Source organism: Phragmites australis, chromosome 14 (genome assembly GCF_958298935.1).
Source record: "Phragmites australis chromosome 14, lpPhrAust1.1, whole genome shotgun sequence".
In the NCBI taxonomy this organism is placed as follows: domain Eukaryota; kingdom Viridiplantae; phylum Streptophyta; class Magnoliopsida; order Poales; family Poaceae; genus Phragmites; species Phragmites australis.
In genome coordinates, this window is record NC_084934.1 from 28,815,499 (window position 1) to 28,838,828 (window position 23,330).

The window sequence follows — 23,330 nt, forward strand, 5'->3', positions numbered from 1 at the left end:
ACAACAAAAGGACTAGACTCAACGCAAAACAAAAGACTGTCTACGCTTGCTTGATATCTGAATATATTTTGGAGCACTTGTTACGTATGATGGATTCCATACTTCAGTTTGTCATATTATGTGCATTCTATTACCGCACTACTTTTTTAGAGGCTCTTGCTTGTAGTACAGAAGAAATCATTTTAAGCAGGAACGATTTATGAATAAGGCTGGAAAGCGTTTAAGTTTAAAAGTTGTTTAATTAGTTTTGTATTCAGCTTTAGATGAGAGAATAGTTGTCCAGCGTAATTTGTTTAGCTGCAGCGTTTTAACAACAGTTGCACTATAGTTAGTAATAAACCAAAAAACTTGTTATATCTGTAACCAGAATAGATGTGTCATAGAAAAATGCAGTATAAAACATGTGCACTCACCAATGGGATACTTGGATAGAATCATCCTGTTAAACTATATGCTATTGCTGTAATGTTTTTTTGGTTGCTTAATAGCATTTACACATTAATTTCAGACTAAACAATTCAATTGTTTGTTATCTTGCAGCAAACGGAGGAAGGCATGATAAGCAAGTTAATTCGATGATGTTTTACTCTTGATCTTGGGAAAGGTCAACTTAACGACAGCAGTGAGGGCTAGTATCCTATCTACACAATGGTGACACCTCCCTTGGTTGCTCACTCAACTCAGCATAGATATCAAGGTCTTTCTTCGTGAACCGTGTACCGACCCCACATTGGATGCAGGGTTTCAAAAACCGAACTTGGATCGAAAACCGGGCTCCCAGCGGTTTCGTCGGTTTACGCAAATATCGCTCAAAAACCAACAAAAACTGGTAAAATTCAGACAAATTTTGCCAAAAATTTGAATTTTATTGAAGTCTACCGAATTTCCCACCGGTTTCGGTTATCGAACCGCGGCGAATTGACCGAAATTCGTGAATACTGACCGGTATTCAACGAATTGATAAACCCTAATTGGATGGCGATGGTCACATTGATAAAGCAATGTCATATCTAACCGAAGCAGTTAGGTGCATGCTGGCTCCTACCCACAGAAAGTATATCAGAAGACTCATCTCATTTTTCTTAACCAACAACTGTTCATCTCGTCAATAAAGCTACTAAAAATGGAATGGTCAAAGATATAGAGCTCACAAGTGGGGTTGAGAGGATCCCTGGTGATGTTAGCGATGAACAAATGGTAAAACAAGCAAATGGAGTGAATAGTTTCTTTAGTAACTATCCAAATATATCATGTTGCCCCACAAGGCTCCTCCTTTACAATGCAACGTTTGTTGAATCAGAGTTACATAATCTCATTGCAAATATATGCATGGAAGTGTGTTATCTATATCTCTACCAGCGTGATACTGGCTTCGATTCAATATTCAAGATAGATGTGCCAAACTCAAAACTCAATGTTCTAGAATTTGGCCATTGTTCTTTTGGACCAGTTGAGTTATTTTGCCTTCCAAAGCTAGTATTAGAGACGATTATTCCTTTACATGTATATCACGAAAAGGTACACTAGGCATTTGACTAGCTATATATGAAAAGGTATGCCAGCCATTTGGCTTGTGTGGTGCAATCCTTTCCTTCCAACGCTGGAGCAACTCATATGTGGCTTTTGGTTATCTCAATGTTTACCCTTGACTTTGGGGGGATATGTCCCATGCCTCAAGGAAGTAGAAATCTATTATGACATGCCACCTCATCAGGAATAATTCTAGTTAAGCGAGCTTCTATGTGGTACAACTTGCATAAACACTTTATCATTGGATTTCCTTGGACAAAAGGTAATACGTGTTCTTTTGCCATCATTGTTACTGTCTCTACAAGTGTTATTATCAGCTCTGCTTTTATGCCTATGCAAAGTATGAACTCTAGAGCAAAGCGGTGAGAGGTTATTCTCACATCGGTTTTATGAGTATCTTACCTTTTGAAGGGCTTGCTTGATATAGTTTTGATTGCATTGCATGATACTCATAGAAGTGATTGATTTTGTTATCAATAATTCATTTAGTAACATGGTCAATTACTCACAGAACACTTATTATTCTCGTTTCTTTCTCTCTCATCTCTCCAGATTCGGTTACAACCGAAAAGATATCAACTTTCCTCAGCTTTCAGCAATTTGAGGAAATTGTGTCTATATGATACCTTTGTTGGATTTGGTCTTTTGTGGACAACAACCCTTCTTGAAGCTGCACCATCACTCTAGATACTTGAGGTTGAGGTACTTTTTCTTGTTTATTTAACCTTTAATTCAGAAAAGTCCTTTTATCATAAAGAAAATACTCTAATGACCTCTACGGTTTGAATAGTCATTTACGGGAGTATTGCTGACTTATTCGTGTGGTGGAAGAGCACACCGAATAGAATTGGGTTTCATTCAATCCTTCTCTCCATTTAGGGTGATCTTTTAGGAGTGGCAAAGATGTTAAGTACTTTAATTGGTTTAAACCACCACCAAAGTTTAGAGGGTTGACAATGGGATGTGATTGTTTGGCCTGTTGAGAAATAGCTCTCTTCCCTTATCGTGTATATGTTATCTTAGGTAGCAGTTGCTTTCGTACCTCGTTCGGTCATATTTGCCGCAAGGTACAACAAACCACCTGAGGCAGGGATATATATGCCTCTCCAAAATTTTGTGATCGACCTAGTGATTAATTTATCTTAACCTACTAGAAACTTACTATTTACTATTTCCACTAGCTCCGGTCCAAGATAGATGTCTTAGAATGCATGCATTAAAAACTTCTAAAACTTTGACCACTACTATACATCAAAATATTTAGATTTATCACATGAGAACGATATCAACGGCTTGCTCCAACGGCTTCTCCGTCGGTCCCTGACGTCGAGCAACCATGCCCTCCTGCATGGTCCCCCGCGTCGTCCTCGGCCACGCCGTCGCCATCCACGCTCATGTGGCCCTCGGTGCCGCCCCCGGACTCCACAACCCCAGCCGCCTCGCGCCCGCAGCACCCACGGCGACCGCGGCCGTGATCTTTCCTAATCTAGCTTTTGACTAGCTATATATCAAAAGGTACGCCAGCCATTTGGCTTGTGCGGTGCAATCCTTTCCTTCCAACAGCTAGAGCAACTCATACGTGGCTTTTGGTTATCTCAATGTTTACCCTTGACTTTGGGGGATATGTCCCATGCCTCAAGGAAGTAGAAATATATTATAACATGTCACCTAATCAGGAACAATTCTAGTTAAGCGAGCTTCTATGCGGTACAACATGCATAAACACTTTATCATTGGATTTCCTTGGACAAAAGGTAATACGTGTTCTTTTGCCATCATTGTTACTGTCTCTACAAGTGTAATTATCAGCTCTGCTTTTATGCCTATGCAAAGTATGAACTCTAGAGCAAAGCGGTGAGAGGTTATTCTCACATCGGTTTTATGAGTATCTTACCTTCCGGAGGGCTTACTTGATATAGTTTTGATTGCATTGCATGATGCTCATAGAAGTGATTGATTTTGTTATAAATAGTTCATTTAGTAACATGGTCAATTACTCACAGAACACTTATTATTCTTGTTTCTTTCTTTCTCATCTCTCCAGATTTGGTTACAACCGAAAAGATATCAACTTTCCTCAGCTTTCAGCAATTTGAGGAAATTGTGTCTATATGATACCTTTGTTGGATTCGGTCTTTTGTGGACAACAACCCTTCTTGAAGCTGCACCATCACTCTAGATACTTGAGGTTGAGATACTTTTTCTTGTTTCTTTAACCTTTAATTCAGAAAAGTTCTTTTATCATAAAGAAAATACTCTAATGACCTCTACGGTTTGAATAGTCATTTATGGGAGTATTGCTGACTTATTCGTGTGGTGGAATAACACATGAATAGAATTGATGGGTTTCATTCAATCCTTCTCTCCATTTAGGGTGATCTTTTAGGAGTGGCAAAGATGTTAAGTACTTTAGTTGGTTTAAACCACCACCAAAGTTTAGAGGGTTGACAATGGGATATGATTGTTTGGCCTGTTGAGCAATAGCTCTCTTCCCTTGTCGTGTATATGGGCCATCTCCAAGGGCTTCCATTCGGGGACAAAAATTCTGTCGTGAAGGGATTTTCATTTTCTTCAACGCTCCAATGGTTTCCCTTCACGGTTCCCGTCACGAAGGGATTTCCAATGTCATTCCCTTCAGGACGGGATTCTCTTTCCTTTCCCTTCGCAATTCCCCTTGAAGGGAAGCTGTTGGAGATGAGAGAAAATAAAGGAAATGGAAATGGGGAAAATAATCAGAAAAGGAATGAAATAGAGGGAATATGGTTGAAGATGGTATTAGGTAGTAGTTGCTTTCTTACCTCCTTGGGTCATATTTGCCGCAAGGTACAACAAATCACCTGAGGCAGGGATATGTATGCCTCTCCAAAATTTTACGATCGACCTAGTGATTAATTTATCTTAACCAACTAGAAATTTACTATTTACTATTTACCATTAGCTCCGGTCCAAGATAGATGTCTTAGAATGCATGCATTAAAAACTTAAACTTTGACCACTACTATATGTCAAAATATTTAGATTTATCACATGAGAATGATATCAATAGATTTATCATCCATAATGCTATTTCTGTTAATATATATTTGGAATATACAATGGCCAAAGTGTGGGTAAAGGAGACCATTTTCGTGTCCTAAATGAGAAGCAAAACAGATTGGAGGTACTAATCGGTGGACACTTCCTAAACATCTAAAAAATGTCACCGCTTAAGAGCGATGATGTAAGAATTGGTGGTGGCCCAACCAACTCTATGGGAGAACTAAACACGATTCCAAGGTGGATAATAAATAATGCAAGGTCCTGAAAACATCCCAAGTTCTACACGCATTGCTTCTTTCCCCTTCGTACAAAAGGTAAGACATAAAGACATGCATGCACATACTGTGTTGTGCTCAAAGCTATTAGTTCCCTGCAAATAAAGAGTTATGACTAGTGAAAAGAAAGGCTTAGTTCATATAATCATTTTCACTTCATAAAGACATGCTTCATGTATGTAGGTATATGGCCATCGATGCGATGATGAGGAAAGGAAACGATTATATGCTGAAAGAACTAATGCGCCATGGGAAGTGTCTTGAGTTTGAGCATTTGGCATTGAAAGAGCTCGAACTCATTGGTTTCAATGCAACAGAAGGACAGATAGTATTTGTCGGGGCCGTGATGGAGCGAGCTTCCAACTTACAAGCAGTTGTTCTGAAACAAAATTATTGCAAGGACTGCAGCTCAATCAGTACTCCTCCTTGAGGCGAACGCAGATTTCCAAAGAATGAGGATGAACGGGAGATGGAGTGGTGAATAATCTCAAAAACCGGTTCTCCTCCCGTGCCCAAATAATCTCCAGGGATTACAAATATTCCAGTGATTAAGGATGTGTTATCTACTTGCACTGCTGAAAGAGTTGGTTCTGAACAGAGAGAAATGAAATGTGGTTGTTCACAGCCGATGGGCCATGAACTCGGTTCGGCATCGTCGTCCTCCTCCATGTTGATGTCGGGTCGGTTATCTCCCATAGGCTGCATAGCTTCCGCGCTGTCTCTGGCTGGCTGGCTGTTGCTTGAGGTGCAGTGAGAGTGTGGTCCAATGGAAGATGAGGGAAGGACCAGTTTGGATGATCAGGTCGTGTGACAGACGAGCTGTGCGCTGGGCAGGCCATACCTTACGAAGATCCCCGGGGTTCCCCAGTGGCAGAGCCACCCAGATTTGGGAGCCCGGGCAGAGCCAAAGTCAGTGAGAATTTGGCTAAGGAAAACGATCTCCTAATCCTTTAGGCAGCACTACTCGTTAGTGGAAGCTCACCGGCGTCACCGCTTGAGCTCGGGGAGTTGTCCGCCACTGCTTGGCCCCAGAGATCTCGCTGTGTGGTCGTGATGATGTTGTTATCTTCTTCTGGCCCAGCACGTGCTTCAGAGCATCAGCTCCTTCGTTGGGAGGCGACGAATAACATCGTTAACCGTTAGGTGCCGTTTGGATGTAGGTTGAAACGGGAAAGGGATGTGATCTCGAGATACGATCATGTGGGTTTTGGGTTAGAAAATAAAAATCTTTTTTCCATTCCATGTTTGGCTGCACTAGATTGAGTTTGGGAAATGAACAAAAAATAACTGAAGTATATTTTTGTACGATTAGGAGTTCATTTTGTATAAGGGTATTTTCATAACTTTGCATGTTATAACCCAAACCCTCCACCATAATCCACCCTAGGATATTTTTTTTAAAGGACGGCACCGAAGATGCTGATGTTATTATAGAAGAACAGAGTTAACTCAGTTTATGAGGGAAATCTCGACAACAAAAGCCAAACACCCTAACACCCCGGCAAAACTACACACGTGGAGTCCGCCAACGAGTCATCGTTGCTAAACTCATCGCATGTTGCACCCAAGCAGCCCCGACTTTTTGTAGCAGACCTCGGTCTATATGCAGATGACCCTATGCCCCACCAATGGCAACCTCATATCATTGTTGCCAAGCTTGTCAGACACCTCGACGCAGCAGCAGATGTCGCCCGTGGGTAGAAAGGTGTAGCACCAACAGAGCAGAGACCCAGCCAAACAACTAGCCCCTTAAGAGGACCGGCGTGGTCACAACCATCGCTAAAGCAAGCTCCCACCATAACCAAATCGTCGATCACCTCAGGATATGAATGGTAGGGAATAAATATATAATATCTTTATTCTAGACTGTACTCTTTTCTCAAACTCATCATCCAAACATTAGAAAAAACTTATCGCAACAATCATTTCACATTTCCACCCTTCATTTGCCTAAATCCAAACACCACCCTATGGTTTAATGGGCGGTGGTTTGTTTCAGATTCAACCAAATTTTAGTCTTGGATACAGGAAGAAACCATTGTCTAAATAAAATTGATTAGGAAGAAATTTAACCCTGGTCACTACACTAAAAACTTAACACACTCACTGTTTTCTTTAAATTTGTTTTGAGTCCGTTTGAAATGAAAGACTCCTACTAAAAAAGTCTCAAAATTCCTGCCTTCCGAACGAATGTGAATTTTCAGCAAACAGAAGGGAGCTGATAGTGACACCCATCCATACGACCCACGTGCTAAATTTGACACATGATAATAAATAATCCGTTAAAATGCTTGGAAAAAAAGATCATGTGAAGCCGAACAAAAGTGAAAGAAACATGGGACAAAACGATTAGAGAGTGAATGAGACAGTAGAGTTTGATATAATAAAAATCGATCATTTTTTATTAATTTAATTTAATATTTTGTCTTATTTATTAAAAATATATCTCTTCCTAATAGACGGGAATAACCGCCGATGGCAGATTCTTGATCACTTAGGAACAAAAAACTGAGCCACAAAATCACAGTACCAACCAAAACGGAAAATCCATAAAAAAACCAAAACGGAAAATCCATAAAAAAACAAAACGGAAAACGGGCCGTAGCCTCCAAAGAAAAGTTGGAAAAAATAATAATAGAAAAAGGAAGAGCAACTGGCCAGGCGACGACGGCGACGTGCGGTGGTGGCTGGTCCCAAGCTCGGGGCGGGCGCGAGTCCCGCACCGATGCCGATGCTCCTCCCACCCCCAACTGCTACCTTCCCTCCCTCCTTCCCCATCCACCCCCCTTGCGATTCACTCCCCCTCCCCTCCTAGCTTCGGCCGGCTCCCCCAATGCTCGCGAACGCGTCCGCGGCGATGTCGTCGCCGCCGCCTGACGACGGGGCGGAGGCTGGGGGCGACGGCGACAGGACGTTCAGCTACGGGGCGGCGGAGTACTGGGACGCGCGGTACGCGGAGGAGGGCGGCGCGCCGTACGACTGGTACCAGCGCTACGACGCGCTCCGTCCCTTCGTCCGCCGCTTCGCGCCGCCGGCGTCGCGTCTCCTCATGATCGGCTGCGGCTCCGCTCGTACGCAAAGCTTTGCTTTCTCCTATCAGTTGCGATTAATTGCTCTTTACAAAAATTGCACTTGCTTAACAGTACTGCACGAAGAAGTGGAGTTAACGTTGCGTTGCTTCCGTATCCCTTTCTTCCCAAAAGTAGAAAGCTCATTTCTTTTTTCTTCTTCTTCTTTTGTTCAAATCTGCGCATGATAGCATGGGAACTGGGAATGGATGGTGATCTTCTTCTTCTTTTTTCTTCTTCTTTTGTTCAAATCTGCGCATGATTCGCTCTTATGGTATAGCCACGCAATGGTTTGTGGAAAAGGTCCATGGCTAGGTGGTGATTTTGGAATGAAATCCCAGCCTCTGCAACTATATGGTGATTTAGCTCCACTTCTTTCGTATATTTGCTTATATACCAATATATTATCATGACAACCAGACAAGGGCATATTCTCACCAGTTCTTTTTTAGCAAGTCATTCTCTCAGTTAGTCCACGTCTTGGCATAGATCACTGCCCTATATCCACTGTTTACTCTGAACGGAATCTTGTTGCTGTGAGCTTCTGTACAACTAGGACATCTGTGAACTATGAAATGGTAAGCTCTTGCTATTGCGCCTATAAGGCAGGAGCAGTATTTCTCCGATTTTTCTCATGTTGAGTACAGAATCACGCTTCTGGATCCAACATTTAACTGTTTAATTGAATATCTCAATCAATTCTGGTCAGGCTAGTTCTGCAGTAATGAGTTTGTTTTGTGCTCGCCAAGCTTAAGCTCCAGCTAATCATAAACCTGGGTGCAGTTTCGTCTTTTCCTTAATTACACTCTCTGTGCTAATTGATTAATTCCAATGTTCTTTTCCTGCACTGCTGTCTGTAGTTATGTCAGAGGATATGGTCAGTGATGGCTATGTGGAGATAGTGAACATTGACATTTCTTCGGTTGTAATTGAGATGATGAGAAAGAAATATTTCAACGTTCCACAGATGCAATGTATCCTTTATTGCTTATCATTTCCCTTGTTGCTCGAAGATGCAATCTACCATCAATTGATACCCTTATGGCTTGCAGACTTGCGCATGGATGTTAGAGATATGAGTATGTTTTCTGATGATTCATTTGATTGTGCCATTGATAAAGGTATGAATTCCTACCGTGGTTTTCGATTTCTGGCAATTATTAACCCACATGTGTGATATCTCTTATTTCATTTTCTTCAATTCTTAGGTACTCTGGACTCATTGATGGTAAGTAGGTAACATATGTCACTGTGTCCTTTTGCTTAGTTCTGGACTCAATTCAACATTGCAGTCTTGCTGCTTTCATAATGTGGTGTGGATGCTCCTCTCAGTGCAGCTCAGATGGTTCTGGAAGTGGACAGGTTTTTTAGTGTCTTTCTGCCCCTCTGAAGTATCACTCTGCAGTCTCATCTGCACTGAGATACCTTGTAAATTTCAACATTCCTGCGGACTAATCAGTTGTACTTTTGATTGTAGGCTTCTTAGACCAGGAGGAGTCTTCATTTTGGTAAGCACTTTGAATGCATTCATTCTGAGTATAGTTGTTGAGGACGATTTTGGGACTGAATTATAGATTATTCTCTATTCCTCTTCTTAGTATACATATGCATACTTATATTCATGGGCCTGTGGGCCTTAGTCACATACACAGCCCAATCTTAACTGTTCCTGGATATAGATTATTCTGATCAACTTTAATGTCTGAACTGCTAGATAACATATGGTGGCCCATCAGTGCGAATTCCTCATTTGAATCAGCCAGGATGCAATTGGAAAATTGTACTATACATTCTACGTATGTATAAAATTTAATTTTGAGTTTTAAACCCTTTGCTTTGCAGAAATGCTGTCTGACTGACAGTAAATGTTGTATATCTTCCCAATTTTCCCTTTCCTTAATATTCTGGTACACTGCTTAGGAGAAGTCTCCAATTTTTCTTTTCCTACATCATGCAACTCTAATAAAAACGGAGTTTTTTTTTTGTTTGTGTTAGCTTGCTCATGAATATTGTTTGTCCCGTTAGATAGATTCAAGTTATAACATGAGTAATTCAATTAATTTAATTCTAGAATGTTGTAAGACTTCTACTTATCAAAGGTCAGTACTGTACTTCCAAGTTTTCTTAATTTATTTAGTAAGGTGCTTCAGACCCAAGTAGCAGATTGGGGTTAATTATACTCTTGTATCTGCCATACACCTCTATTCCCCATGTATTTTTCTTCACGGAGAAAGTCATCTTTTTTCTGCTCCAGACTTGCTTCTGTTAGGCAGAGTTAAAGTAGCCAGTGACTCTTCTGTAGTTAAGTCAGTGAATTTCGATTTAAGCGAAGAAAAATAGAAAAGAGATGCTATTACAGTCCTAATATGGGAAGCCTTTTCAAACTGTGTTGTGGTATTGACAGCCTTAATTTGTAGATTGCATTTTGATTTGCTCACCAACTTTTATTGTTCATATCACAGGGTAACTTGCAAATAGTTACTTTCTGTTATGGCTGGAGGTTCGGCAGAGATTGTGCAGGTAGTATTGATGCTCGACGGGAGGGCGAGGTATGACTCCTTGCCTCCCTGGAGCTATGGTGGAGAACTGGTGCAAAGCACCGAAAGGAAGAGAGAGGGATAGATTAGGAGAACAATCTGTTTGCTTGTTCAATCTATCGGCCTCCTTATATAGAGTACCGGCTTACAATTGCTAACTGAAATCCAAACAAACTCAATCCAATGGCTAACAACCGAGCTAACTAACTTCGATGACTAACTATCTAGCAAGCAGCGTGATCTTGAATTGACGCCTACTCCTGCGCCGGGCTGGGGTGCTTGTGGGCCTGCTGTATGCATGGCCACACATAACATCCCCCCCCCCCCCGGACCAACAGCTCATCCTCGAGCTGAAATTGCGGGTAGCACTGTTGGAACTGCTCCAAATCCTCCCAAGAAGTTGCCGATGCTGGCTAGCCGACCCACTAGATGAGGAGCTGGCGCACACCTCGGCAAAAACGCATCTTGAGAGTGCGATCCGGCACTAGAATGACATCACAATGGTGGAGCGGCGGCAAAGCAAGCGGTGCTGCTGGCGGCGAGCCAACGAATTTCTTGAGGAGGCCAATGTGGAAGACATCATGGATACTGGTGCCCAGTGGCAGTGCGAGGCGGATGGCCACCGGATTGACTACCTCCGTGATCTGATACGATCCGTAGAACCTGGGATGAAGCTTGTTGGTGGACACATCAGGGATTCCCGCTGGCGATCGATGGCGCAGGCGTAGCCAGACCCACTCGCCCGTCACAAAAGAGATGTCACGGTGACAGCGGTCGTAGTGGCGCTTGGCTAGCTGTCGTGCTTGCTCCAAGCGGAGGCGGACATCGGCTAAGAATTCGTCGTGCTCTTCCATAGTGCGTGCCACGGCGACAACACAAGTATTGCCGGCCTCATACGAGTGGAGCGATGGCGGGTCGTGGCTGTAGACCACGCGGAACGGCGTGTCCTAGAGCGTCGAATGGTAGGAGGTGTATTCCGCCCACGGCAGCCAGCGGACCCAGTTCCACGGCCGATCCCCTGTCATGCAGCAGAGACACGGCGATCACCTTGTTGACGGCCTCCGACTGCTTGTCCGACTGAGGGTGAAATGCCGAGCTCATGTGGAGCTTGGAGCTCATGGCGTGGAACAAAGCCTGCCATAACGCGGAGGTGAACACCGGGTCCTAGTCAGAGACGATGGAGACCGGCACACTATGCAGACGCACAATCTCCGCGAAGAACACCCTGGCGACGAATTCGGCGGTGTACCGGTGCGCCAATTGAATGAAGTGGGTGTATTTGGAAAAGCGATCCACAACCATGACGATCACGAACTTGCCGCCCACTTGTGGTAGCCCTTCAATGAAGTCAAGCGCGACATCCGCCCGGTATTGGCAGAGGAAGAAGGCCCACTGCATGAAGGTGTTCGGTCTTGTAGCGCTGGCACGTCGTGCACACCCGCACGAAGTTCTGTACCACCGTTCGCGCGTTTGGAGTATGGAAGTCGCTGCGGAACCAGTGCAGAGTCTTCTAAATCCCCTCATGGTTGTCGTTGTGGACCGCCACGAGCGGCGATGTTGGCAGCACGTACAAGCGGTACTGGAATGCGAGGGAGCCTGCCTCAATCTGGTCACGCAGTGCTGTCAGGGTCGGGTCCCTAGCCATCGCCGTCCAGAAGGCACCAAGCATGTTGTAGCTGGGGCCCGATAGCGCATGAGATAATCCTAGGTTCACATACGCAACAACACATACGTGACGATGTGCAACCGGCCCGGCTTGTATTCCACTGCAAAATCGAAGCCCAACAGTTCGCTTACCCAATGGTGCTAAGGGATGGTGGTGAGGCCCTAGTCGAGCAAGAATTTCAAACTGTAGTGATCCGTCTTCGGCATGAATTGTTGTCCCCAGAGGTGAGGGCGCCAATGGCGCACAGCCTGCATGAGGCCGATCAGTTCGCGCTCGTAGGCTGCCAGTGCTTGGTGACGGGGTGTGATCGACCGACTGAAGAACGCCATGGGCCCTGAGCCTTGGTGGAGTACTATGTTGAATCCCGTTCCAGAGGCATCGCATTTGACGGTGAACAACAGCTCAAAGTTGGGAAGGCAGAGGATCAGCGCTATGGTGAACGCACTCTTCAGTGCCCAAAATGCCGCATCCGCCTCCGCGCTCCAAGCGATGCTTTCCTTCTGCGGCAGCTTCGTCAATGGTGTTGCGACTATACGGAAGCCGCAGATGAACTTCCGGTAGTAACCCGCCAAGCTGAGGAAGTCGCACAATGCCCGGGCGGAGCGTGGTGTGGACCAGTCCACCACCGCCTTGACCTTGGTGGTGTCCATGGCGACGTCAGCTGCCGAGACCATGTGTCTGAGGTACGCCACTGTCGCCTCCTCGAATGAACATTTAGATCGCTTGATGAAGAACTGGTGAGCGCGCAAGACCTTGAGGATGGCGCGCAGGTACTGAAGGTGGGCCGCCCACGATGAGTTGTAGATGAGGATGTCGTCGAAGAAGACGAGGATGAAGCGGCGGAGGAACGGGCGCAGGACATCGTTCATCAACGCTTTGAAGGTTGCTGGCGCGTTGGCCAATCAGAAGGGCATGACCAAGAACTCGTACAAATTGTCATGGGTGCGGAACGCGGTCTTCGCCACATCGTCTAGATGCATGCGCACCTGATGGTAGCCGGACCTCAAGTCAAGCTTGGTGAAGAGGGTGGCGCCATGGAGCTCGTCTAGCAGTTCATCGACGACTGGAATGGGGAATTTGTCTTTGACGGTGCGGTCGTTGAGGGCGTGATAGTCCATGCAAAAGTGCCATGTGACGTCGGCCTTCTTTACCAACAGGACCGGCGAGGAGAACAACGACGAGTTGCGACGGATGAGGCCTTGTTCTTCCATTGCGCGGCACTAGCGCTCTAGCTCATCCTTGTGTCGCGTGGGGTACCAGTACGGACGCACAGTAATCGGTGCCGTTCTCAAAAGCAGATGGATTCAATGATCCCGAGAACGCGGCTCGGCTAACACATTGGAGAACTCGGCCAGGAGGGCGAGCAAGTCCCGACCGACACATACTTGCAGTTGCGGACTCGCTAGCCCCACCACACCTTGCCAAGTGACGCGGTGGTCCTGGTACCAGAAGGACATCGTCAACCTGCTGAAATCCCAAAGGATTGGTCCAAGGGTCGCCAACCATTGTGTGCCAAGGACAACGTCGTAGCCGCCTAGCGGAAGGACGAAGAAGTCCGTAATGAATTGTTCCTTGGCGATGGAGAAGGTGGCACGCCGGCACACGGCATGCGTTCGTCATTGGCGACCATGACATGGAGATTGCTGTGGAGCTGGAACTGGAGGCCCATGCGGTGCGCCGCAGGTTCAGACGATAGATCTTGCGACCCCCACCATCATCGTGCGTGGTGCCGCGGCCCCTGCCCCCGAGGATTGGGGCGCGTCCCCCTTGGGCTGGGTGGATGTAGAGGAGGCGGCATGTGGCGTCGGCAGTAGTCCATAGTGACGCTGCATGCGCACCACCTGCAACACCGCTTGTTCGCTGCATTCGAAGGCTCTCGCGAAGCTCATTGCCATCTCCAAAGACTGGGGCTTCTACATCTGCACATCGAGGCTCATCGGCTCCTGCAGGCCAATGGTGAAGAGCTACACCTGTTGGGCCTCGTTCAGGAGACCAGCACGCGCGAGCAATTCTAGGAAACACTCCTAGTAATCGGACACCGATCCGTTCCGACGACATGCCGCCAACTCTCTGAGCGGATTAGAGCGCAAGGGCGGCCCGTAGCATAGATGCAGCAGCTCGGCGAAACGGTGCCAAGACGGAGTGCCCTCCCACTCAATTCGCATATACCAAAGATGTGTCGTGTCCTGGAGATTGAACGACTCCATCCAGACCTTTTTCCTCCTCCACGATTCGTTGGGCGCAGAAAAACAACTCACACCGGTTGATGAACGGAAGTGGGTCGCCCTTGCCGTCATATTTGGGAAAGTCCATCTTATGGAATCGCGGTGGCCGTTCGTCGTGGTGACCATCGGCATAGGAATGGGTGGCATCATGTTGTGGTGCGTGCGCGTCGTCGGCCCGGTGCGAAACTATTTCCCGATGTTGGCGCTCGAGGTGGGCGATGGTGGCGTTGTGGGTGGCTTGTTGTTGAGAGATGTCGCTCAGCGTGCCTTCCATGGAGTTGAGTTTGGCCAGCTTAGGCAACGATGGTGTCCAGGGTGGCCTTGAGCGCAGCGGGCGGATCCTGATACCAAGGTGTTATGTTTACAGGTTCGGCGGAGATTGCGCAGGTAGTCCTGATGCTCGACGGGAGGGCGAGGTATGACTCCTCACCTCCCCGGAGCTATGGTGGAGAACTGGTGCAGAGCACCGAGAGGAAGAGGAAGGGATAGATTAGGAGATCAATCTGTTGCTTGCCTTTATTCAAACTATCGGCCTCCTTATATAGAGTGCTGGCTTATATTTGTTAACTGAAATCCAAACAAACTCAATCCAATAGCTAACAACCGAGCTAACTAACTTCGATGACCAAGTATCTGACAAGCGGCGTGATCTTGAACTGGCGCTTACTCCTGCGCCAGGCTGGGGTGCTTGTGGGACCTGCTGTAACACTTTCTGTGGTGCAAGATTTTTTTATTTTATTGTGTCACTAATGAAGAGCCTGAGAACTTAAAACTTTTTTCCTTTTTTTTTTTTTTTTGAAACGGGGACTACGAACTCAGGAAAAGCATCTCAGAAGAAAAATAAATATTTCATGGTCCAGACTGCTCCACATAGTGATCCGAAAAGAGGGAAAAAATATTAGCATGATAAAATGAAGATAAATAGCTGTGTAATACCCTGTTGAGTAATTTTTCCGTACTTTTATGCTGCCTTCATCATTGGGATTTTATTGTATTGCAGCGAGACCGGGTTTCAAGGGTAAGACAAGAAGGTCTGTATTGGATCCTGTTCCACTGACCGAGAATAGTAGACTCCCTGATGGGTTTATTCCAGAGGATCCTGACTCCCATTATGTCTATGTCTGCAAAAAGATGCAAGGATTAACAGGGACAAATTCCCCAACCATAAACCACATAGAGACGCAAGAGGGAGAATAAATTGTAGGCTGATTCACAATGTTTGTGCACCGTTGTGATTCATACAAGAGCAGATGACGTGATGTTGCCACCATTATGGCCATCCAAATTTAGAAAGCATGCGATTACATGCATGTATATTTTAACAGATCTTGTAAGATTCAGCGAGTCAATGTATCATGCTACAACTGGTTCTTTTTGTGTTGTCTGGGAAGGCACAACATAATTGTTTGGCACATTCGAGGAAGAAAATTTGTTATTTGAACATTTATTTTCAACCGCTGTGAAATGTGAAAGGAATTGACCTTTTTTTCTCAAGGACTGTACTATAATTGTTTGTTTGGAAGTGAAATACTACCTCTTTTGCGGAGTACATCCATGCAAACCGTTCATCATTTCTTGTACATTGGTATTTACTGTTTCTGCAATAATTACTTTTACGAATGCCTGATTGATATTTCTAAGACTTGGCCATTTTGCAATGCTTCAATGCTCCTTAACTCATGCAACCAGTGTTACATATCTCCCGTTTTAGTACCAGCAAATAAATTCCGTAAATTTCATTGTCCTGATTGATATCTGTAATACATGGACGCACCAGTTTTGCAGCATACCTTTCTGGGGATCACTCTTCAGATTTCATATTTCATCTTCATTCGTACAGAGTTTTCTCTATATGACTATATAACTGTCTTTGCAGACCTGCAGTTACATGATCTGCGAGGTGCGTATGTTTCTATTTTCTAACCTCATTTGCCTTTGCTTTCGTTTTTCATACTGAATGAAATGGATACAACTTGTGATGTTGCTGGTGTAGCATATGTACTTTAGATATGATTCTTTTGCTAAACCTGTTCACATTTTTTGCAATCAGGGAGCTTTTTGCCAGCGAGGAAACTCTGAACAAGCACAAGCGCTCGCTGTGGCTGGTAGCTGGGGACCTCATGGCCTGCTCCTCTCACGGTTACGAGGCTGAGGTTGCCCTTGTATTGCACAACGTATCCACCCACCTCTCCAGTACCCTGAGTTCAGAAGATTGAAAAAAAAAACACTATAAATGCAAAACTCTAACAGAAACTAGAGTCGTGATATCAGAAGTCCAGAATTTTCTAATGCATCGAAACAGAGTAATTACATATTCTTCCGTAGGAATTGAGTGAGTATTGTTCACTGATGTTAGCTACAGATTGTTTTGCATTGTTGTGTGCTTTTGTTTGCCTGTTTTAGCCGTGAACAGGTGAGGGAACTGAAGAGTAGAGTGTGAGGCTGTAAGCACCTGATTGCTGCTGAACCATGGCCTCCATTTAGCAGCAACTGGGAGCTGGAGCTGGTTGACAGAATATCTACTGGAAGTGACAGGCACTCTCCCATCAGTGTCTCCACTGCAAAGCATCAGTGACATCATAGTTCAGTTGAATTCCAAGTTGGATTGTCGCATTAGTGAAGCATCTGAAAGCTGGTATGCATACCTGTACACCCAGACTCTGATGTTGTTCTTCAGGAGCTCCTGGATAATAGGCAAGACAGTTGTGGCGCTGTCGACCCAGCTTCCCAGGACATCACTGAAAAATATTAACTTCTTTGTAAAAAAGAAATATATGCCACGGTTTGAAGATAATATTTAATTACATTTATATGTTCTAGATGAATGCGTTTGCAGTCACATGGGCCCAATCCATTCAATTCTTGCAGCATAGGCAGGAAGCAAGTGGATCAATCATCATAGACTTCCAAAATGCAGATGCCAATTGATCCATGCAGGGTGCGTTGGAAGATGTGGAGTATACTGCTCCATATATATTAAAAAGAATTAAAATCCCCAAGAACATGGGGAAAATGCTACTATTCGTCATGTGCATTGCATCACGGCATGAATGAAAAACTATGCAGATAGTGATGTCAGATCTTAGTAGGAATCATCATAAAGTCAAATCTAAAACTCCAAACTGTGGCCATGCATATTCCTTGCCTTCTCATTTGTTATCTATAAAAAAATTGTTGGAAAGCAATCTCTTCAGGAAGCTGGAGCAAGAGGCGATTTCTGCACGCTTGGCCAACTCACTGAAACAAGTTTTGCAGTTGTTGAAAGTTCTAAGGCTTTCAGCAACCACCTACCTTTTTTGCGCTGCTGCCTTTCTTGTGCGACACCTACCGTTCAGAAAGGCGCATATCATACCGCATTATCATACTCTCTTTTTTATTTTTTATTTTTTTGTTTAGTTGAAGAATGCACGTACCTAATCCTAACGTGAAATTGACGTCGGATGGTTTCGTATGAATGATTGCCTCCAGGTTGTGCAGCCACGAATCAGGTTAACATGTGATGACAGGTGATTGATGAAGCATCAGAAATATCTCCAGCAGTGTGGAGATGCCATTTCGATGGCCCTAATCATGCGCCGACCCTAGATGTTGTGATCTCGATCGATTTCACTTCGATGAGTGTGTTTTCTTCCATTACAAGCACGATGCACCCGTGCACACACCATTACGCACGCCTACACCGGCGAGTGCGCTCCTACTATCAAATCTTAAATCTTTTGGTACGTTCATTAGCTATGATGTATATGCAAGGTAGAAGCAGTTCATGTAAATTATGGAGTGAATTAAGTCCTAGTGTGATGAAGCAGGTCATGTTAATTGTAGGCACGAGATGTGTTTTGCTGCCTAATGCGTGAGGTGATTATTTTTGGCCAGTGTACGGCGGGTGTACCTGCAGGCTGACCAGGAGTGGTCGAGCCGGGTGACGTTCGCGTGGAGCGCCTTCTGCACGGCCGGGTCGTTGAGGTAGGCCTCCACGTAATAATCCGTGCACGGATCAAAGTTCTCGATCTGCAGGCACATCACGTAGAGTAGGATCCAAGCCATGTTGGTAGTTAGATGCATGATTCTCCTGCATGCTAGCCCAATTAATCGACTATGATTGAGCATCGATGATGGCAGCGGCGCACGCACCGAGGGGGTGATCGGCGGCGAGACAAGGCCGTCGGACTGGCAGTTGGGCGCGTAGATGTTGTAGATGTCGATGTCGGAGAGGCTCTCGTCGGCCTCCCCCGTCGCTTCGTCGCAGCGCATGTTTGAATCCCCAGCGCCGGCGGTGAAGTTGCAGTGCCTGTTGATGCCGTCCGCCGTCTCGTCGGAGATGAGCGCGTGCGTCCAGAAGTAGTCGTACATGCCCTTGTCGTCCGTCCAGTCGTTGATCACTGCGTTCCCGATCTTGATCGCATCAATTATATTACACCCGCCGGAGACGACAAGCAACGATCGTTAGTTCGTATCACTGTCCGGCTAATTTGCCGCGCTTCACACTCTGCTGTTACGTGCGATGATCGATGCCGTACGTACCATGATGCCTTTGAACTTGATGGGGGAGGGGGGCTTGCCGGCGGCGGCGGCGGCGGAGTGGCGGAGGATGGCGTGGGCGAGCTGCGGCACGTAGTGGCCGGCGTAACTCTCGCCGGCGATGTAGAAGTCGCGGCCCTTGTACTCGGGGAACCGCTCCATCCAGCTGAGGAGGAACGCCAGCGCGTCCTCCGCCGTCTTGTTGTCGCCGCTCCGGTTGTAGTCCGCCGTCGTGTTGGAGTACGAGAACCCCACGCCCGCGGGGCTCTCCAGGAACAGGACGTTCGCCGCGTGGTTCCACGAGTAGGGGTTGCGGTACAGCGTCTTGCCGTCGCTCATGACGCGGAACGGGCCCAGCTCCTCCATGGCGCCGTACCCCAGCGATGAGCACCCGGGGCCTCCGTTGAGCCAGAGGAGGAGGGGCCTGGACGCCGACCCGTTGCCGACGGCCTCGGCGAGGTAGTAGAACAGCGCGCGCCCGGCAGCCGCGTCCACCGTCACGTACCCGGCGTACTGCGCGAAGTCCACGCCGTCCGGCTGACCCGGCAGCCGGTCCACGCGGTCGGACTCCTTGCTCCCCACGACCGTCAGGGCCTTGGGCGACGACGCCGCGTGCTGCGGCGCTCTGCCCGTCGTCGTCGGCACGGCGGCCAGCGACGACTCGGCCTGCAACGACTGGCGCGCGGACGGCGACCCGCGCAGGCGGTTGAGGTAGTCGCCCTGCCGCGGCCGCGCCTTCGCCGTGGCGCCAGAGGCCAGCGCGAGGCATTGCAATGCTGCCAGGAGCAGGAGCACGGTCCTCGTGGTGGCCTTGCAACTCCCCATGCTGCGTGCCGGTGCTGCTCTATCGACCGGTGGTTATGGAGCCGGACGAGAACGTTGGAGTGGAGGCCGTCCGGTATATATAGGCGGGAGATGGTCTGTTCCTCTCCATTTAGTTCTCTGTTCTTACTTTTTTTTTTGCAATTATAAGATAACGCACACACGCAGGTATCCCTCCACATACACACCCCCACTCACACACCCGCGAGTGCGAATCTATCAAATGCCTACAAATAATACCGCTAAAAATACTCACGTGTGCGTAAATAGTCTAAGTTTTTGGTTTTAGTCCATGATCAAGATAGTTATTTTTCACTGGATTCTATATTTATAAAAATGTTTTCCCAACGTATTCAGGTGTTCCAGCTAATTTGATAAAAGCATGGCTATTGTCAAGTTACTAGTTTTTTTTTAAAAAAAAGAACTTGTCAAGTTACTAGTTGTGTTAGGAATTGAAGGAACGTTCAGTGGTTTTATCAGTGGAACTGATGAATTTCCTCTTGGTAGACTATGATTTGATTGATGAGCATTGCAAGCGTGACAGAAACGTTATCATCATAAACATAACCTGGAAGACTCAAACTAATATCGGAAAATTCTCGACGATTTCCAATCAAAGGCAGACACTAAAACAAAAGAGATCTAAATATATGAACAATAAACGGAAATCATCACTTGTTTCATTGTTTGTATCTCATGTTACAAATTAAGAAACTTGCATTTTGCCATTGTTGTGGATTTCAACATTATCTACGGACAGGCCTCCGTCACAATTATGTACTTGAGATGACAATGATCTCCCAATCAATAAAACAATACGGTAAATCATGATCATCTAGATCAAAAGCGGTGTTTTGGCCACACCACTCACTGCCACAGAAACTATAAAAGCAAACAGAATAATACAGACGATTTCTTATGATCCATCACTTACAAAATAGCTAGAGATGATTTCTACGCAATATGTGTTCTTTTGTTGTTGTGAAGGGCGCCATCGTGAACCTAATTTATGCTACGAATTGTGTTTTATTATCTTCTATTTCTGATGAAAAATTTTCTATTGATGTTCGTCATAATAGAGATATTTTTTGAACTGCAAGATTGATTTGAACTGTCATCTCTTACTTATCAAGGGTAAGAGATTTAGAAGCAACTTTGTTTGATTCTAGCACATGACTAAATTAGAATGGTGTCAGATCCTGATGGCACCAAGATGATATATGAAGACAATACTTTTGCTGAGATTATGATGAAACACATGCGTGATGTTAAAGCTCAAGCTCAATCCTTGAAGATCTATTAGGGATTTAAGTTATGTATAGGTTTATGTTCTGAACTATGTTAATTCGATATTATTTCTATGTGTAATTAGGTTATGAACCATGTTCTGAATAATGTGTTCTGATGTGTTAATTAATTTAAATATGATGCATGTAGTGTGTATGCCTATGTGATATATATGCATCTGATGTTATTATGTGAATTTGTATGTGATGTCTATGTTGTATGCCATATCATGAGGGCGCATTAAAGCTGCAAAAAAGTTCGAAGCTCGCAGGATACTCGAGTTTGACTCATTCTACACTCGGTTCAAGGTTTGCTCAATCTTAAAACGAGTTAAACTCGAGCCTAGCCTAAGGCTCGCAAGCCTCACAAGATGGAACTCGATAAGACTCGAGTTAATAAGTATTGTGATTTTTATTTAAATTTATCATACAATCAAGTCTATATGATCTTAACTTTCCTTATATATCTCCAAGGTCTAAGTAAAAGTTGCAAGGACCGAAAGGGAGGTGTCATTCTCAAGCCTATATAGATGATCAGATCACAACAAACAACTAAGATGACAAGATCTACTCGAGGTTTATTCCATTATTGAGCTTAGACGAGTCAAACTTGAGCCTACTCGAACTTAGACTCGAGCCGAGCCTGAGCCTGTCCCTAAACTCGGCCGCTATCATAGGCTCACTCAAGCTCAGCTCGATCTTTTATCGAGCTCGAGCCTAACAGGCCAAGCTTGCTCAAGCTCAATCTTTTATCAGGCTCGAGCCTGACAGGCCATGCTCGCTCGAGCTTGGCTTGTTGACAGCCTTAGCAGCGATGAAGCAAAATAGTTTTTTAGTAGGGAAAGGGTCATAGAGATGGTTTTTTAGACAAATCCATTTGTGACATTTTATATATACGAGTTTCCTTAAAATCCGTATGCAACCCTTAATACACATAGACGGTTTTTTAGAAAAATCTGTCTAAGTGCATTATAGAACTGGTATGTATGTAGCTATATTACATACGCAAATCTTATTTAAACCCGTCTATATATAGCTTTGTTAAAAACGAAGTTATAAACATATGTAACAAGTTCGATATCGTAAATATTTTTATAGAGATAGAATTATACCTATTTATAATAAAATTTAAAATTCATGTGTGACAACCTGGCAACGTCCCCACGGTCTCCATGAATAATGAATGGTTTTTGTCTTTGTAGTGGAAAGTATCTTTTTAGCCTTTGAAGTTTGTAGCTCACTGCTCCAGATATGTTATCCATAATTTGGTTAGGCAAGTACACAATCAGGTAATTACCACGTGGTTAAGACCTAGGCTTGATCAGCATTTCGGTGCCTTCCACTAAAAAAATAAGTGGCCTAGCACTTTTTAACAGTTAAAAAAAGTGAATGAAATTTTATTTCTCGTTGGTTGCTGCTCCTGGTGCAGGTGATGGATGAAACTTAGTGATCGATGGTATGATGATAAGGTCAAACAGAGTGTTTGGTGTCGGACGATCAATAAGGTCAGACGGAGTTAAGCGTGATCCTAACTGAACACGTGGAGGTCAAATAAAGTATGAAAAGCAGATAGAGAAAGCGTGCTGACAAAGTCAAGCGAAAGGGATGTTGGTACAAGTTACAAGGCGATCCAAGGGATCGAGAGCGGGAGAGACTTGCCAGCAGTCAGGATCGTAAGATGGAGTACAAACGTCGATATCAGAGTGCTTTCTTAATGTGGGGAGTCACGCTTTGAGAAGCGTACTAGGTTTCGTATTTTGGCCTCAAAATCATAGGAGGACATGAGGAGTACGTGGCACCATTACGAAGCTTGCGTCGAGGTGAAGGTAAGTCGTGAAGGCGTCGCGACCGTCCGATGAATCGAGGATAAAATAGACCAAAATATTATCGATTGTAGGTAGGAATGTACTACAAGAGAGAAGTATTTTAGGGAAAAGTTAGAAAACTTAGATGTCAAGTTTTCTAGGCTTATAAATAGAGGGGTAAGGATGTGGAAGGAGAGCAACCATCCATTTTAAGCCTCTTGTGTCATCCATATGAGAGTCTTGTGCTAAGGTTTTACAGAAGATGAAGATGAATGTTTAGCCTATGTATTAGGTGAGAGCTTTATGAGAATTTTTTTTTGTAATCTGTCTAAAATAGGGTTGACATGTGCTACAATAAAGTTTATTTTTTAATATTATTATGCTTACCTCCTTCTAGTTTCTCTCTATTATTTTTATTACAAGTTTGCAAGTTTTTCGGTTTCTGGATTTGATTTTCGTTTTGATTTTTTAGGCTGAAATTTTAACACCTTATTAGGTCATTCATCTTGTTACTAGAGACATAAAATCCACATACACACACTTATATGATATGGTCTTG

General features: G+C 44.9%; 2 protein-coding genes across 7 annotated transcripts; one reads left to right on the plus strand and one right to left on the minus strand.

Moving 5' to 3' along the window:
* Nucleotides 1-7,474: 7,474 nt before the first annotated feature.
* LOC133890861 (uncharacterized) lies at nt 7,475-15,794 on the plus strand. Of its 6 annotated transcripts, none has more exons than XR_009904118.1 (8): nt 7,479-7,915; nt 8,773-9,033; nt 9,121-9,140; nt 9,222-9,274; nt 9,390-9,420; nt 9,627-9,708; nt 10,375-10,461; nt 15,341-15,466. XR_009904118.1 is itself a non-coding variant. In XM_062331474.1 (8 exons), exons 1-8 carry the CDS (start codon nt 7,678-7,680, stop codon nt 15,535-15,537), a joined length of 804 nt encoding a protein of 267 aa, XP_062187458.1. In that variant the 5' UTR covers nt 7,499-7,677; the 3' UTR covers nt 15,538-15,794. The 6 variants fall into 6 exon arrangements, 5 of the variants coding, with proteins under 5 accessions (XP_062187461.1, XP_062187456.1, XP_062187460.1 ...); XM_062331474.1 differs by lacking the exon at nt 10,375-10,461 and having other exon boundaries at nt 7,499-7,915; nt 8,773-8,886; nt 8,965-9,033; nt 15,341-15,794; XM_062331472.1 differs by lacking the exon at nt 10,375-10,461 and having other exon boundaries at nt 7,495-7,915; nt 15,341-15,794.
* A 251-nt stretch (nt 15,795-16,045) lies between these two features.
* Nucleotides 16,046-19,758, minus strand: LOC133890860 (serine carboxypeptidase II-3-like). The gene is made up of 6 exons (XM_062331471.1): nt 18,862-19,758; nt 18,472-18,732; nt 18,230-18,348; nt 16,986-17,078; nt 16,793-16,898; nt 16,046-16,538 (listed from the first exon to the last, which is right to left on the minus strand). The coding sequence occupies exons 1-6, from the start codon at nt 19,681-19,683 to the stop codon at nt 16,362-16,364; spliced, it is 1,578 nt and encodes a 525-aa protein (XP_062187455.1). The 5' UTR covers nt 19,684-19,758; the 3' UTR covers nt 16,046-16,361.
* Between the last annotated feature and the right edge of the window lie 3,572 nt (nt 19,759-23,330).

What these genes read in the sequence shown, in the direction of transcription:
- LOC133890861 (XM_062331472.1), top strand. Translation starts at nt 7,678, where the DNA reads ATGCTCGCGAACGCGTCCGCGGCGATGTCGTCGCCGCCGCCTGACGAC. An exon ending in CAGGAGGAGTCTTCATTTTG is followed by an intron (nt 9,421 to 9,626) that starts GTAAGCACTTTG and finishes CTGAACTGCTAG; the next exon opens with ATAACATATGGTGGCCCATC. An exon ending in AATTGTACTATACATTCTAC is followed by an intron (nt 9,709 to 15,340) that starts GTATGTATAAAA and finishes ATTGTATTGCAG; the next exon opens with CGAGACCGGGTTTCAAGGGT.
- LOC133890860 (XM_062331471.1), bottom strand. Translation starts at nt 19,683, where the DNA reads ATGGGGAGTTGCAAGGCCACCACGAGGACCGTGCTCCTGCTCCTGGCA. An exon ending in TCAAGTTCAAAGGCATCATG is followed by an intron (nt 18,733 to 18,861) that starts GTACGTACGGCA and finishes GATGCGATCAAG; the next exon opens with ATCGGGAACGCAGTGATCAA. An exon ending in CGCCGCCGATCACCCCCTCG is followed by an intron (nt 18,349 to 18,471) that starts GTGCGTGCGCCG and finishes ATGTGCCTGCAG; the next exon opens with ATCGAGAACTTTGATCCGTG.